The following is an 18,141-nucleotide window of genomic DNA, read 5'->3' on the forward strand; positions in this document are numbered from 1 at the left end:
TTTCCCACCTCTTAGCCCATCTGCTCAACCTTTCCGGATCCTGTTGCAGCAGCATAGTGTCAGTAGTGTTCTTAACAACCCTGGCAACCTTTGTTTCGGCTGGAAACTTGGACATTAAGCTTGATATACCATCATCAATATCGTATATAAACACAGAAAACAACAATGGATCCAACACTGAACCCTAAGGGACTCCACCGATAACATTAGTCCACGATGGGCAGTGTCCGTTGATTACCACTCCGTTTTCTCCACCTCAACCATCCCTTTATCCATAGCAGCAATTTGCATCCAATGCCACACTGCTCCAATTTGTGCTGCAGTTTTCCCTGTGCTACAGTATCAAAGCCTTTCTACGATTCAAATATATAATATAAATTTTATTCCCTGCATCCAGTACTTTTGTGACTGCTTCATAGTATTCAATCAAATTGCTCAGGCAAGACTTCCCCTTAACAAAACCATGCTGTGTCCGAGCTATAACTGAAGTGTTGTCTAAATGATCCTGCATTCCTTTTTGAAACCAGTGCCTCCATTCATCTTCCTGGAACAGAAGTTAAACTCACAGGTCTATAATTACTTTTGTGAGCTTTTGATTTTCATTTGTGAGTTGGTGTCATATTTACACATCTCCATTCTATGGGTACCTCCGCTGATTCCATGGAAGCTCTCATAATTATGGCTAAGGGTTTGCTTACTTCTTTTGTTTGCTCCTTTAATATAACTGTATAGATCCTTTCCACCCCCAGGTGCCTTTCTTGTGTGTATCTTCAACAATTTCTCCTCCACTTTACTCTCAGTTATTACAAGATTATCTAGCTTACTGCCAGAGTTGAATACACCTCTGACGTTACCTTCGCTGAAGAACTCCTCACATACACACACATGTGTGTGTGTGTGTGTGTGTGTGTGTGTGTGTGTGTGTGTGTGTGGGTGGGTGAATGTCGATGCAAAATATTGATTTAGTTTATTAGCTAACTGAGCAGTATCATCCACAGTTGAACCATCGGTATCAAGTGGACCAATCCGATTCATCCCTTTCCTTCTAGAGTTTACATAAGGAAAGAACTCTTTGCTGTTTTTCACTGCATCGTTTGCCAAAGATTTCTCGTAACCTGCCTTCGCCTGTCTAACCTCCTTTCTAACTTGGTTACAGACGAGCTTATATCTATCATAGGCTTTTGTGTGGGAGGTTAATTTTTTTGTAACCCATGCATTTTTCTCCTCTGCCATGTGTCTCATTTGTAATTCTGACATCCATTTAGGCCTGAACTTTGAACAATATTTCTTAGTTGATATGTAAAGCTTAGTGGCTTCCAAGATAAATTATTTGAATGCTTCTCATTTAGAATTTGCTGTTGGTAATGATTTACCTACATCAGGGTAAAAACGGGTGTACAAGTTCTTCCTCCCTTTTTTTAGGGTATTTCCGTATTTTCCGTATATGAGCATGATGGACAGTGGGTTGAGTGCTAGACAAAGCCAATGTAGGCTCAGGACATCTACCTGGAAGTTTCCTGGTTTGGTGGCAATCAGTTTGGTTGTGATGTTTTCGACCTTGATTGTAATCCCTATTTGGGACGGTGGCTTCAGGGAGTGTGTTAGAAGTAGGTTAATTTTGTAGATCTTCAGCGTCTCTAACAACCAGCTATTGAGTACAGACTTGAAGTAATTGCTGTAGTCGATGTAAACCGTGCTTGTAGGGTTACTCCTTCTCGAGATAAACTTCTGCGCATTTCGGTACCCCCTATCAAAAACATGAAGATGGGTGTTACCGTTGATCCTTATTCGGCCTCGCATAAGGACAGCGCCTCTACCGTTAGTGTCCCTTTCTCTGATGTTTAGAGGGATTATACCGGATTCCTCGTTGTCCTCTGATAAAATAATGTCTGGAAGCTGTTTGGAGGCTAAAACGGGACTCGTTTGGGTACAGATCTGTATCCCCATTTATCAGGGCTGCAAGTCACATTATCATGGCACCAGTTATTATGAGCTCAGCAGTTGTTTGGGGTTGAAATGTTTTCACCTGTGAACACCGCAACTGCAAGAGGCAGTTGATGACACGACATAGTAGGGTTCTGTCATGCTGTTAGAACCATGTCCTGTCATGCTGTTAGAGGCAGATAGGGTCTGTTCTCGCTGACATAGTCCTTCGGCGATCTCTCGTTCTTATAATGGTTCCCGTCAGCGGAGCTTCCATAGTGCCGAGACGACACCTCGTGACACATTAATCCATCGTGCCTCCTCTGCCAGCTACTGCCCTGCTTAAAGTTGTCCAACGGCATACCATCTCAAAAATTCACCTAAACAACATCATGTAACCAAAAAACGGGAATGAAGTGATGTGGATTCAAACTGTATTTTTATGGGCATGAATAATTTTTATGGGCATGAACGATGAGCAGTAATCAATGGACACTGCTCATCGTGGACTAATGTTATTAGTGGAGTCCCTCAGGGCTCAGTGTTGGGTCCATTATTATTTTCTGTATTTATAAATGATACTGATGATGGTATATCAAGCTTAATGTCCAAGTTTGCAGACGATACAAAGGTTGGCAGGGTTGTCAAGGACACTACTGACACTATGCTGCTGCAACAGGATCTGGAAAGGTTGAGCAGATGGGCTGAGAGGTGGCAAATGAAGTTTAACATTGACAAATGTAAAGTACTACACATGGGAAACAGCAACCCCAGAGCAACGTATCAACTCTGTGGTACTACACTGACAGTGGTAGAGAATGAAAGGGACTTGGGGGTGGTTGTGCAGGCAGATATGAAGTTCTCTGAGCAGTGCAGACGGGCTGCAAGAGTAGCTCAAGGAGTATTGTCAATGATATACAGGAATTTTTCCAGCAGGGATAAGGAGGTGATTATTCCATTGTATAAGGCAATGGTTAGGCCACACCTAGAGTACTGTATACAGGTCTGGAGGCCTCATTTCAAGAAGGATGTAGAGCTGCTGGAACGAGTACAGAGAAGGGCAACAAGATTAGTGATGGAACAAAGGGGTGCTCTTACGAAGAAAGGCTTAAGCTTTGCAAATTACAGTGTCTGGAGACTAGGTACCAGCGAGGTGATCTGATAGAGGTGTATAAAGTCTTGAATGGTTTAAGCATGCTCAATGTTGATGGGATTCTTCCTCTAGCTCAGAAAAATCACCTGAGAGGGCATAAATTCAAATTGAGGAAAGACAGATGTAGGATAGACGTGCGGAAATTTGCCTTTAGCCAGCGGGTGGTTGGTTGGTGGAACAGACTTCCATCCCTTGTGGTGGAGGTTGATAGCCTAAATAAGTTTAAGGCTCAGCTGGACAGGTATTTTGAACGAACAGAGGGGTGAAGTGGAAGTGGTTTTTTTTTTTTTTTTTTTTTTCTGGCTGATGCTGCATAAGCTTGCTTTCTTGCATCAAATGCCTCGACTAATGCTAATGCTAATGCTAATAATGAAATATTATAAGCAGCTTGTATTCAGTCGTTATCTTTAGTGGATGATGCAAAAAGTTTTGATATAGTTGGACGTTTAAAATATTTTTCTTCTAGTACTTGAAAATAGGACAAATCTTTATCCTTTTCATCAGTATGCATTTTAGTCAAATGCTCTTGTAGCCTAGAAGGTTTCATTGCTTTATTTGAAAATACTTTTTGGCAAATCAAGCACATAGGTAATAACTGGTTTGTAGGAGACTGAATAAAGCCATATTTCATATACTCAATACTGTACTGTCAACATTTTTTCTTAGATTCAGACATAATGAAGTAATAGAATTTGCAACGATATTCACAAAATAAGATTTAATTTACACTTTGTATGACTCCACTTATATATCACACTTTCGACTGATGATTGTAACAAAACTTATTCCTAAACAGCAAAAATGTACAATCACATATCAATTTATGAATTATTATGTCGGCAAAATGGCCTTGGAAGCTTTGAAGATGAAACGCACTACGCCATTAGTTTAAAATTCACGCCTAATCTGTCTCAAACGAATCAACAGACGCGGAGATATAATTGACTGGTCAAGCTTATGTCATTAGCGTTACCAAGATGATCCAAGTAGAAAAAAATTTCCATAATTTGCAGCTCTGTAAGGTGGCAGATCGATTTATATTGGATGCTCGTAATTTGCATGCCAGGATGCCAATTATATCAAATATTCGACTTTGGCGACACTGTTCACAATAAAATATTCGACTTTGGCGACACTGTTCACAATAAAATATTCGACTTTGGCGACACTGTTCACAATAAAATATTCGAGAAACATTTTGTTCTGTTAATTTTGTCGAGCAGTGATACAACACAGAGAAGCAAGTATGTTACTACTCTGTGTGATGTTAGGTAGGGAGGCATGCTAGACTTGTGAAAGGTCAGCCACAGAGCGGCGCTGTAACTCTCCAACGCTGTCATATTGTGACCGCGCGAAGCTAAAGTTAGTGATTCAATCATTTTAGTCTTGATTCCGCTGTGTATCTAATTTAATATAAAACTTCTCGCCAGTGTTTAAATTATGGCCAGCTTGCAAGAGCTAAAAGTTGGTAAGCACATACAATTTCCATGTATAATTTTACTCCGGTAGTAGTTCTTTTGTATAAATAATTGGAAAATGAGAAAATTTATTTCAACGAAGAATTGTTACCGCTTCCACCTGTTGTGGAATGGAAAAATTTGAATGAATTGAGTAGGCAAATTATTTTGAAAGGACACAGAGGGATTGACGGCAGAAGTGCGACCTGCAATTTGCAGGACCCAACATGACAGATATGAAAATTAAACCCCCGGTTTGAAAACAGCAGTAAAGGGGGGGGGGGGTTAAATACCCCAAGACTAACCATAGCGGACTAGGCATGTATAGTGACGCCACGCCTCGAAACAGCCGGAAGGGTACCAGCTTGTAAAGATTAACCTTTGGTTATACTCCAATTTATGGGTACAATTCCATACTTCGGCGAGAAAGAGGAAGAAAGCAGTGATTAGCAGGTGAAGGTAGCTCCCACTCGCTACTTTCTCCCTCTTCTTGTCTGCATGTTACAGGTGGATATCACGTGACATTACAGTCTGTCGGAACTGAAATGAATAAAAAGAAACAGCAATTGGGAGCAAAAAATAGGCGAATATAAATGCAGATTTTTTAGGTTTAAAAGTGCTGCATCCAGACATGGGGAGACTGCCCACTGTTTTCTCCCCTTTTTTTTTTTAAGCATTAGCTTAAAAAAAAAAAGGGGGGGGAGAAAGGATAAAGGCGCATTAGTAGAGGCATTTGATGCAAGAAGGCAAGCTTATGCAGCACCAGCCAAAAAAAAAAAAAAAAAAAGACTACTTCCACTTCACCCCTCTGTTCCTTCGAAATACCTGTCCAGCTGAGCCTTAAATTTATTTAGGCTATCAACTTACACGACAAGGGATGGAAGTCTGTTCCACCAAACAACTACCCGCTGGCTAAAGGCAAATTTCCACACATCTATCCTACATCTGTCTTTTATCAATTTGAATTTATGCCCTCTCAGGTGATTATTCTGAGCAAGAGGCAGAATCCCATCAGCATTGAGCATGCTCAAACCATTTGAGGCTTTATACACCTCTGTCAGATCACCTCGCTGGTGCCTAGTCTCCAGACGCTGTAATTTGCAAAACTTAAGCCTTTCTTCGTAAGAGCACCCCTTTGTTTCATTCACTAATCTTGTTGCCCTTCTCTGTACTTGTTCCAGCAGCTCTACATCCTTCTTGAAATGAGGCCTCCAGACCGGTATGCAGTACTCTAAGTGTGGCCTGACCATTGCCTTATACAAGAGAATCCCTGCTAGAAAAATTCCTGTATATCATTGACAATACACCATTAGCTACTCTTGTAGCCCGTCTGCACTGTCAGAGAACTTCATATCTGCCTGTACAATTACCCCCAGGTCCTTTTCATTCTCTACCACTGTCAGTGTAGTACCACAGAGTTGATACGTTGCTCTGGGGTTGCTGTTTCCCCATATGTAGCACTTTACATTTGTCAATGTTAAACTTCATTTGCCACCTCTCAGCCCATCTGCTCAACCTTTCCAGATCCTGTTGCAGCAGCATAGTGACCTTGACAAGCCTGTCAACCTTTGTATCGTCTGGAAACTTGGACATTAAGCTTGATATACCGTCATCAATATCATTTATAAATACAGAAAACAATAATGGACCCAACACTGAACCCTGAGAGACTCCATCAATAATATTAGTCCACGATGAGCAGTGTACATTGATTACCACTATGTCTTCTCCCCCTCAACCACCCCTTTATCCATAGCAGCAATTTGCCTCCAATGCCACACTGCTCCAATTTGTGCAGCAGTCTTCCATGTGCAACAGTATCAAAAGCCTTTCTAAGATCCAAGTATATAATATCAAAGTTATTCCCTGCATCCAGTTCTTTTGTGACTGCATCATAGTATCCAATCAAATTGGTCAGGCGGCCGACCGGGCTAGCCGAGTGGGTAAAGTACCTGCCCGGTAACCCAAAGGTCGCGGGTTCGATTCCCGCCTCGGGCTTGCATCAAAGTACTGCAAAAACCTTGGGAGGTGTAATATGGCCACAGAAGCCGATGCGCCAACAACTATCAAATCAATCAATCAACAATCAAATTGGTCAGGCAAGACTTCCCCTTAACAAAACCATGCTGTGTCTGAGTTATAACTGAAGTCTTGTCTAGATGATCCTGCAGTGCTTCTTTAACCAGTGCCTCCATTAATTTTCCTGGAACAGACGTTAAACTCACAGATCTATAATTAATTGTCAGCCTTTGATCCTCCTTTGTGAATTGGGGTCACATTTGCACATCTCCAGTCTGTGGGAACTTCCCCTGAGTCCAAGGAAGATCTCATAATTATGGCTAAGGGTTTGCTTACTTCCTTTGCTGCCTCCTTTAATATAACTGGATAGATCCCATCCACCCCAGGTGCCTTTCTTGTATTTATCTTCAACAATTTCTCCTCCACTTTACTCTCAGTTATTACAAGATTCTCTAGCTTACTGCCAGAGTTGAATACACCTCTGGCATTCCCCTCCCTGAATAACTCCTCATGTGTGAGTGTAGATGCAGAATATTCATTTAGTTTGTTAGCTACCTGAGCAGGATCATCAACAGTTGAATCATCGATATCAAGTGGACCAATTTGATTCATCCCCTTTTTTCTAGAGTTTACATAAGTAAAGAACTCTTTGCTGTTTTTCTTAGCATCCCTTGCCAAAGATTTCTCGTAATCTGCCTTCGCCTACCTAACGTCCTTTGTAACTTGGTTACAGATCAACTTATATCTATCGTAGGCTTCTGTGTCACGTGTTAATTTGTATGTATCCCATGCATTTTTCTTTTCTGCCATATGTCTCATTAATTCATCTGAAGCAAGATAGCAAGCTTATATAACATCGGCAAAAAAAAAGAATCTAATTTCACCCACTCACTCGCTCCAAATGTTTGTCTATTTTTGCCTTGAATGTATTTAAGCTATTAACTTTTACAACGACAGATGGAAGTTTGTTCCAGCAATCAACCACACACTGGCTAGCTAAAGGCACATCTATCCTACAATTGTTTTTCCTCAATTTGAATTTATGCCCTCTCAGGCGATTATTCTGGGCAAGAATCCCATCAGCATTGAGCATGCTCAAACCATTCAGGGCTTTATACACTTCAATCAGATTACCTCTCAGGTGCCTAATCTCCAGATAATGTAATTTACAAAACTTCAGCCTTTCTTCGTAAGAGTAAACCTTTGTTCTGTTCACTAATCTTGTTGCCCTTCTCTGCACTTGCTCCAGCAGCTCAACATACTTCTTAAAATGAGGCCTCCAGACCTCAGGTACTCAAGGTGTGGCCTGACCATTGCTTTGTACAAGGCAATAATCACCTCCTTGTCCCTGCTAGAAAAATTCCTGTATATCATTGACAAGACATCATGAGCTACTGTTGCAGACCACCTGCCCTGCTCAGAAAACTTCATATCTGCCTGCACAATTACCCCAGATCGTTTTCATTCTCTACTGCTTGTCAGTGAAGTACCGCACAGTTGATAAGTTACTCTGGGGTTACTGCTTCCCATGTGCAGTACTTTACATTGTCTGTGTTAAACTTCAGTTGCCACCTCTCAGCCCATCTGCTCAACTTTTTTAGATCCTTTTGTAGCAGTGTACTGTCATTAACAATCCTGCCGAGCTTCGTATCGTCTGCAAACTTTGACATTAAGCCTGATATACCATCATCAACGTCATTAATAAATAGAGAAAACAACATTGGACTCAACATAGAACCCTGAGGGATTCCAGTAATGTAGTGGAAACTACGTATGTAGCGTGGAGGCAACCACAATATGAGATACAATTAAAACGATGCCCTCTATGCTACATACGTAGTTGAAGTTTATGGGTTAACTATGGTGTATTTACACCGATACTATATAGTTAATTATCAAAACCCATAAGGATTATGCCTTTGCATTTCGTTTTCAAAATACATTACTACCACACCCTTTTGGCATCTCTCATATTGTGGTTATATCTTCGCAACTGTGATTGCTTGTTGTATTACCTGGGTGCCCGCCCACTGATGATGAAGCCCAATAGCCTCGAAATGATTGTCTGGGTGGTGGTACCGCTGAAAATAAATAACAGTAGTCTTCTCTACTAGAGAAGTGTTATTTATTTAAAGTAATGCAATAGCAGCTATTTCGTTGTGAAGGCAACCACAATATGAGATACAATTAAAACTATGCCCTCTACACTACATATGTAGTTCAAGTTTATGGGTTAACTATGGTGTATTTACACAGTTACTTTTTTTAATTATCAAAACCCATAAGGATTATGCCTTTTGCATTTAGTTTTCAAAATATATTACAGTATGTATTAATTATTCTGATTATCATGTATCATTTAATTTTTTAATTGGTAAGGTAATAATGGGTAAATTTGTGCTTAATATATCTTTGTTTTTATAGCGTTCGGATAATATTCCTCCTATTTTCGCTCATTAGAATCGCTGTTTAATAGAATTAAAATTCAATTTACAAACATGATTACAATGACCGGCGCTTACTACACATCGTATAGTGAATGGTACTTTACTATGGTGAGTTCGTTGTAACGTGATTTGATTGTGTAGTGATTCAGTTGTAAAGGGGTGGGAATACATTGTATTTTTAACTATTTATGTGAAACTTCGGATAATTGGGGCAGCCGTTTAATCGGGCCAAAATGTACTAGTCCCGAATAACCGGAATGGACTATATCTGTGTGACACCACATCTCTGATATCCCAACAATATCTGCCTTTTGATGTTTTGACCAACACCTCAAATTCAACAAATTTATTTACTAAACTCCTAGCATTGGTGTACATGCACCTATTCCTGTTCTTAGCTACTCTAACACAGCCCATGCATAATGTTTTCCAGGCTGCTGCTCATACCAATAGAAGCAGTGCAAGAATCACTTTCACCTCTGCCAGCGGCTACTGTTAATTTATTAGTCCTTGTATCCCCCCCCCCCCCCAAGCTAGCAGTTTTCTGACCCACCGAACTGCCTCAATAGCGTCAGCAAATATTCTTGCACCCTTTATATTTAAGTGTATCCCCCATCCCTGTAGAAGCAGTCTCTCCTGTTAACAAGCACAGACCAGGCTGAGAAAAAATCTACCCCTTGAACCTTGCACAATCTCTCCAGGGCCGAATTGATCGACAAGGCTCTCATATACGCCCTCCTATTGTGTCTGGTCAGAATTGCAGACAGTTTCAAATTGAACTCTAATTCACAGCTTTTTTTCAACAGTAACCTGTTCTTGTTAAGTAATTTTGTCGGTCTCCTACTCTTAATATTATTAGTGCCAACGTGTACAACCATATCAACTTTTGTGCCCTTAAAAGATATCTGCTCTACAACGTCACCTATCGCTCTTCTTGCTGTACATTCCAGGGAAGGGTCATTTGATCTCTAGAACATGCCAAAGCTTGCCTTAGCTTGCCTAAGGCAGATTATGTGACTTGATTACAGACTAATTTGTGTCTACCCTAGGCTTCTGTCACCTGATAGTTTATATTCAACCCATGCACTTTTCTTTTCTGCCATGTGTCTTAATAGTTAATCTGACATTCATTTAGGTTTAAACCTCGAAGAGTATTTCTTCATTGGTACGAAAAGCTTAGTAGCTTTGATTATTTTCCTGAATATTTCACATTTAGAATTTGCTGTTGGTAAAAATCATCAATTGGTCCTTACGAAAACAAAAGCCTTTCCCCATAATACTCCAGAATCTGGTTACCCCTCCATACTTTGACTAAAAGTCAGGATGGCAGTAATTGGTAGGCGCCACTCACTGCTTTCTCCTACCCCATGTCCCCCTCGCCCGCACATTACGTGGAACTGTCATGTGACATCCCAATACGTTTCAGCCTAAATAAAGAAAAACAGAAATAGCAATATGGAACATAAAATACATGAAAATAAATACAAATTCAGAAAAACAACTCCATTTTTTGCTTGAATCCCTCCTGAAGCCATGTAAAAACATAACCTTTTGTCACTAAACAAAAATGACTACTTCAATACAAAGGAAACTCACCACATCAGTCCTCGAATGCCAGCTGGTGTACTTCACAAATCCCATTGATAAAAGCCATACTAATATCACTGCTGCAAGAGTGCCTACGACGGCACAAACTCTGTGAGATAGCAGTCGAACTGACCATCGACTATTCTTGATGGCAGTAGCCATTTAATACCACTCCACGAACCCTCTATACTGCTGTTAGCACCAGTTTCGGCATTGCTGAGGTGAAGTTAGAGGTTAACAGCTATGTGATGAAACCCTTCATCACCTAGACAATCTTATGACTTAGAGCAAACCAACACTATAGTATTACCGGGTAAAGTGGAAGTCTTAATGATGTCTAGGAGGATTTTTACTCCGATTTTCAACAACCTTGAAGTGCAAATTTTTAAAAACAAGTGCATTTTTTACTTGAATCCTCCCGAAGTTGCATAAAAACATAACCTTTTTTCACTAAACAACAATGGCAACTTCAATACAAAGAAAACTTAAAACTCATCTCAGGCCTGGCTGTGGCCAATGACAGCTTTTTTGCTTGAATCCCTCCCAAAAAATCACAGCAGAAAAACTATCCAAGAGCAACACAATGGTGATAGCAAACAACACACTAAGCAAAAGAATAACACCACAGATCACTACAGAAAATATCCAACAACACCAGCAAAATGGCGATGCCTAACAAGAATGCCACACGTGCAATTAATAATTTCGTATTTTTTCTCAAAATCAGAAGGGGAATCTACATCCAATCAAATAATCAGAAAGACAACTTACACATTCATAGTAATCGTCTGATCATAGAACTCGACCATACAATCACTCCGTTCTACAACCACACCCACGGTACAAAGACAAGGGGTCGCAGATACTGGAGAATAATGGCCTTTCCCTTTACTCTTGACAATAGTTTTGTCTAAATTCCACATTAGTACACTGTGATTGCTGCCTAGTGGATCTTTTATCTGCAGATAAGAGTATTTCTTCCTCTGTTGCCTCTCTAACATGCTGCTGTGGAAAACGAGTCATCCAATAAATCCACAAGTCTTGCTAGTGTGTGAGTGACCAACCCACAAATTCCAGTTTACATCTGGAAAGTTAAAATCCCCCATTATGAGACATTCTTATTTGCTGGCTCACTCTTTCTGTGGATAGCTGTTTGGTGTACTCATGACAATTAATAGGCCTATAACACACTCCTACTCTCTGTTTTGTTTTCCCAGTGTTTTTTTTTATATCACACCAAACTCTCTGAATATTGCACTTGTCACCCATGTCCACTGCATGCACTGTGTTAGATTTAATATACTTCTTAACTAACCTTCCACCTCTTCTGGCCTGGCCTCTCCTTCCTGTATGCATTGTACTCCCCATATCAATTCGGCATCACTTATGTTAGAGTGACACCATGTTTCCACTATTCCTACAATGTCTGTATTTGATGACTTAATCAGTACTTTAGATTCATCAAATTTATTTACAATGTTCCAAGCATTAGTGTAAATGCAAGTATATATGCACATGTTCTTACTCTTAGTTACCCTAACACAGCCAGTGTATTTATTTGTTCCATGATGACCCACAGCAGACCCTGAAGTCCCAAAACACCTTGCTTTCCAGGCTGCTGCATGTGCCAATATTAGCAGTGCAAGAATCCCTTTCACCTCTGCCTGTGGCTCTAGTTAAGCTATTAATCCGTGTATCCCCATCCAGTTAACAGTTTTCTGACCCATCTATCACTGCCTCGATAGCATCAGCAGATATTCTTGGATCCCTACTATTCAAGTGTATTCCATTCCTGTAAAAAGTCTCTCCTGTTAACAAGCACACACCATGCTGAGAAAAATTCTACCCCGCGAGTCTCTTAAGGCCCAAATTTATTGACAAGGCTCTCAACATATACTCCCTCCTAGCGTGTTTGGGTAGAATTGAAGATACTTTCCCAGAATTGAAGATACTTTCAAATTCAATCCTAACGCCACATTGTCCTGTACTTCTTAAGTCCTCAGATCTCCTATACTTTGTATCATTAGTGCCAGCATGTACAACAATATGACCTTTAAAAGATGATATCTGCTCTACAACATCACTGCTTTTGCCTCAGGCAGACTACTTTTAGCTGTTAATTTTTAGCTTCAACAGTTTCTCCTCCACTTTCCTCTCAGATATTGCAAAATTTTTTAGCTTCATGTTAGAATTTGGTATGCTTCTAATATCTCCATTCTTAAAAATTTTTCTTGTGTGAAGGAAGCTCCACAGTGTCATTCAATTTGTCAGCTACCTAGGAGGCTTATCAAATATTAAACCATTCATATCTAGTGGATCAATGTGATTCATCCATTTCTACTGTTCATATAAGAAAAGCTGTTCTTTGCATTTTTGTCAGCCTTTTCATAGTCTTCCTTAGCTTGCCTAATTCCTTTGTGGCCTGAGGGCAGACTAATATATATCTACTGTAAGTTTCTGTATTGCCTAATAATTGATAAATATCCCATGCATTTTCTTCTCTGCCATGAGTATCACTAGTTCATCTAGCATCCATTTGGGTCAAGATATCAATCTCTTGGTTTAAAAACCCAAATAAATCCCAAGATTACTTTCCCGAATGCTTTCCATATAGAATTTATTATTGGTAACATCATCATTATTTGCCATTAAATATAATTCAGCATCTGTCTTGAGACATAAAAGTAAAAGCCAAAAACAAAATTATAACCCTAAACTTGTATCCCAACACAGTAATAGCGCTATATATATTTTTCAGTATGAGGTATTATCTACGAGTTCCGTTTATATAACTTCTGTATCAAGTTATGTATTAATTAATTATGTTACTTTTGTAATCTATGTCGTTATATGTATTTAGTTAAAAGTACAGTTTAATTGACAATATTATATACTATACTATACTAAGCTAATGCTATATAGTTCGGGATATAACATATCGTATAACAATGGCGGCAACTTACGAACGGTAAATCTACGGACACGTAAGTATTAATTAACTCCCAAATCTTGCTGTCTCAATTCAAAATAAACTAACAATCCTGACTAGGTCTATAAGCTGCTTATAGAAAATAATTTGATGTAACAATTTGTCAGTAAAGCGACTAAATATGGCTAAAAAACCTCTCATTCAGCATAGCTACAACTTGTAACACATGGATTTGATACCCTTACCGATACTTTTATTCCTATGAAATTCCGAGTAAAGAATAAATACGCCAGATTAATCAGAAAATCACAAAATAATGCTATACTATTAAATTTAAATCAAATAGTTTTAGAAAAGCAATTTCAAATCAATAAATAAGAAAATCCATTTAGTGGCTTTGAACACGTCTGGCTCCCACTAGCCTCGTCAGCTGTGCAATTCAGAGAGGGGGGGGGAGACAAATGGCATGGTCTGAGTGACAGGATGGTATTATAATCAGAACCAAACATATCATCACAGACATTGCAACCCTGCTGGCAGCACAATGTGCTGCCAATTTATTGAGAAGAGTCTGCTCGATAAGAATATCAGTACCATATCCAGCTAAAATGGTCCATTAAATTTTATCAAATAATTTTTTAACAAGGGGCTTGGATAATCCCCAAAAATTTTATATACAGTCAGTCCTCGTATAGCCCGATAGTTGTGTTCCTAGAAACCCTCGTGCAATGCAAAATCGTGCAATATAAACAATAGGCCCTATGGGAAAAATAGGGTTAGGTGCCGACGACCCAAGATTGAACACACATATGTAATCAAAACATTACCAAACACAATAAATAATCGTAATAAAATACTTACGTATTTGATTACAACTATTACATAATAAAATATTGCTAATTCTTTTGCTTCTGTCGTAAGCAAACTTGTTTTTTGTTTGGTTTTCTATCCAAACAGATGACAGCCGTTCCATCTCTTCCAATTCTTTGTGTCTTAATCTAAAGGATTTTAATTACACTTTGAGTTGTTCCTGCTATGAAAGTTGTTCTTATTTTCTCTGCATTCTTTGTAATTCTCTTCATTGCCTCATTTAGGTCTGTAGCACGTGAAATATCACATGGTCTTTCATTTTGCTCAAAGCGTTTCACAATTTCATATTTTTTCTCTATCAACAGAGGTCACAAGCCTTAATGGGGAAGTTAAGGCTTATGACCAACTGGCCATAAGCCTTAACGGGGAAACCCCGGTGGGGCGGAGGCCGGTGTGATTTTGGCCATAAACCACAGTATGAGGCCACTATATCCCGGGTAAGAATTTTTGACCCAGTCCGTCTCTGTTTATCGATATTGCTTTTCTTTTTCTCTCTGAATCTGCAGTGTCTTCACCAGAATGCATCCTTTTCACACCTTTTAAGTATTTTACTCATTTTTAAGGAATAAAGCGCAATTAAAAAACGAGGAGGCATGCTTGATACACATAAACAAAGCTGTGCGCGTGTAGCAACTGAATAAACAACACCGTAAAGGCAGAGATAGCATTAGTAGAGGCATTTGATGCAAGAAAGCAAGCTTATGCAGCATCAGCCAAAAAAAACCCACTTCCACTTCACCCCTCTGTTCGTTCAAAATACCTGTCCAGGTGAGCCTTAAACTTATTTAGGCTATCAACCTCCACCACAAGGATTGGAAGTCTGTTCCACCAACCAACCACCCGCTGGCTAAAGGCAAATTTCCGCACGTCTATCCTACATCTGTCTTTCCTCAATTTGAATTTATGCCCTCTCAGGTGATTTTTCTGAGCTAGAGGAAGAATCCCATCAGCATTGAGCATGCTTAAACCATTCAAGGCTTTATACACCTCTATCAGATCACCTCGCTGGTGCCTAGTCTCCAGACACTGTAATTTGCAAAACTTAAGCCTTTCTTCATAAGAGCACCCCTTTGTTCCATTCACTGATCTTGTTGCCCTTCTCTGTACTCGTTCCAGCAGCTCTACATCCTTCTTGAAATGAGGCCTCCAGACCTGTATACAGATACACTATTAACACCTAACATTTTACTAAAGCACATTTCTAGGGGTTACTACCATAAAACAATAAAAACAATTTCCAGTTGCGTTTCTGCTAGTGGAATCTGTTATAAACTGGTAGTAAACTCGATCTAATTGCATTTGCGATTATACCGATAGCTGGAATTGTGTTGGTTTTTACGTTATTATGATGAAATGTGTTTCCCCTTCACTGATTTAAAAACATAAATACATTTTCAGAAGCTTCTCTTCATTCCTATCGTGTTGCGTTCGGTTGAGGTGATTCTGTGTTCGACTGCTATTTTTTGTAAACACAAGGGCGAATCGTGCATAAGCGAATTCAGTTTGTGTTATATAAGATATCGTTCCCCCATTTATAAATCGTGTATGATCGAATTTGTGTAGTGTAAACACGTGTTATACGAGGACTGACTGTATATGTAAACACCCCTGCCTATTGAGGTGTTCACATATAATATTGTCTAGATTAGTGTTTTTTGGGTCTTTTTTTTTTTTTTTTTTTTTATGAAAACCCCAAACACAAAACACATTAGAACCTATAGTACTTGTACCATGCTTAGGTTGGAGGTTGAGAAGATGAGAGAAGATATTTGTTGACATTAGACTTTAACTTCTGTAGACTGTAATTTTCAGGAAAGACATATGAAGGAAGATTGCACCACAAAATGGCTGTTGAATGAATAAACGAGGAAGATGAAAAGTTGTTCTGTGAGTTTGAAGTTGGACAGTAAATGGATGTTGGCTGGTGGCAGCACGTGCACGGACTGTTTTGAAAGACAGCGGGAATAATAGAATCCAATTCAGAAGAACAATACCCATGGAAGGATCTGTAGAAAAGGCATGCAGCAGAAACAGTACATCTATGAGACAGCGAGTGAAGAGACTTTGTTAAAGATGAGTCATTAATTAACCCAACTGCCCTCTTCTGAATGGAATCTAGAAGCCTGAGAGAGATTTTGGTGGCACCACCCCAGATGTGGGAACAATATTCCATGGTAGAGCAGATTTGCGATTTGTACAGAGTGAACAGCTGTTTGGAAGAAAAGCAATGACACAAGCGAAAGAGAAAACCAAGTTTTTAGATGCAGAGGAAGCAATATTTGTAATGTGCTTGTGCCAAGAGAGATTAAAGTCAGAATCCCCAAAAGAGATATCAACTTGCCTAGAAATCAGTGTCACCAAAGAAGCATAGGGGCAGAAGAATCCTTTTTGCAAGATATAAGACAAGACAGTTTTAGAAGGATTGAAATGAACTAAGTTGTCTTTGTCCCACTGGAGAATTACCTGGAGATCGGCATTTAAGGAATTGGTAGATGATATTCGAGAAGTTGAAGCTGATTGAACAGGGCAAGGTTTCTCAAAATGGAAAGTGAAATGTAATGTGCTATCATTGGCAAAACTATGGATAGGATTGCCAGTTAGTGGAAGAAGGTCATTAATATACAAGAGGAAAAGAGTGGTGGAAAGAACTGAATCTTGAGGGGACACGAAAATTAGTGGAGAAGTTAGAAGACACAGAGCTGTTTACCATCACCTTCAGTGAGCGATCAGAGAGAAAACTGGATAACCAATTACAAAAAACAGTTGGCAAACCATATGATGGAAGCTTGTTTAGAAGACCTTTATGCCAAATGATCGAAAGCCTTTGAGATGTCTAGAGAAACTGCTTGTGTTTCACCGAACTTTTCCATTTAATTCGTCCATAAATGGGTAACATAAGCCAGAATATCACCAGTTGATCACCACTGACGGAATCCATACTGGCAATCTTTGATCAGACAGAAGGTTTCTAGGTAGTTTAAGAGTTGGCGGTTAATTGATTTCTCCATTACTTTAGAAAGAGTAATTGCAATGGGATGATAACTGGATGGGAGGGATTTTTCACCCTTTCGAAGAACTGGCTGGATATGAGCAAATTTCCAAGCAGAAGACAAAACATACTTGGAATAAGAAAGTGAAAAAAGGAGGCAAAGAACAGGAGTAAGTTCAGGCACAGGTTTTGAGAACAAGTGGAGAAATACCGTAAAGACTGGAGCTTTCATTTTTGAGGTATAATTTTTGATGGAATAGGTAATAAATTGGCAGAATAGTAAATGTTAGAACTTATTTTGTTCATTTACTTTAATTGAAAAAAAAAATGAAAAAAACATTTTCATGACTATAAACAAAATAATCCATGTTATTTACATTAGAGTTTCTTTTTAGTATAGATGCTGTCATAGCCAAGCGGTCAGGCACACGGGTGCATAAGTATACATGCCTTGAGTGACCAAGGTTTAAGCCCATAACTGCTGAATATGGTGCTGTTTCTTGTATTCTCTCTCTCTCTCTCTACCTTGTGAACTCCTCTGATCATGTGGTCATCCCGGAGTATAAACAGAAATTTTATTTTATTTTTATTTATATTGAGTATATTTTCTTTTTATTTTAAATCTCTGAAAGGTGTGTTGATTTATTTTTAATCTGTATGCTTACTTGGTTGGAAAAGGTAAGTTCATTTTTATAATATTAAAAAGTGGCAAAAAAATTAAAAATTGTTCACTTTTTGATGCCACTTTTATTTTCAATTTATTGTGA

General features: G+C 39.1%; 1 protein-coding gene across 4 annotated transcripts in view; it reads left to right on the forward strand.

Moving 5' to 3' along the window:
• The first annotated feature begins 4,422 nt into the window (after positions 1 to 4,422).
• Positions 4,423 to 18,141, forward strand: part of LOC150083124 (centrosomal protein 20-like) — a 72,610-nt gene continuing 58,891 nt past the window's right edge. For all 4 annotated transcript variants that reach the window (XM_090377058.1, XM_090377056.1, XM_090377055.1 and 1 more), the window contains exon 1: positions 4,423 to 4,544. In XM_090377058.1, the coding sequence (XP_090233184.1) occupies positions 4,517 to 4,544 (28 nt within the window). In that variant the 5' untranslated portion in view covers positions 4,423 to 4,516. The remainder of the gene's footprint in view (positions 4,545 to 18,141) is intronic.

This window comes from Mastigoproctus giganteus, chromosome 7 (assembly GCF_048544385.1).
Source record: "Mastigoproctus giganteus isolate SK-2022 chromosome 7, ASM4854438v1, whole genome shotgun sequence".
NCBI classification, from domain to species: Eukaryota; Metazoa; Arthropoda; class Arachnida; order Uropygi; family Thelyphonidae; genus Mastigoproctus; species Mastigoproctus giganteus.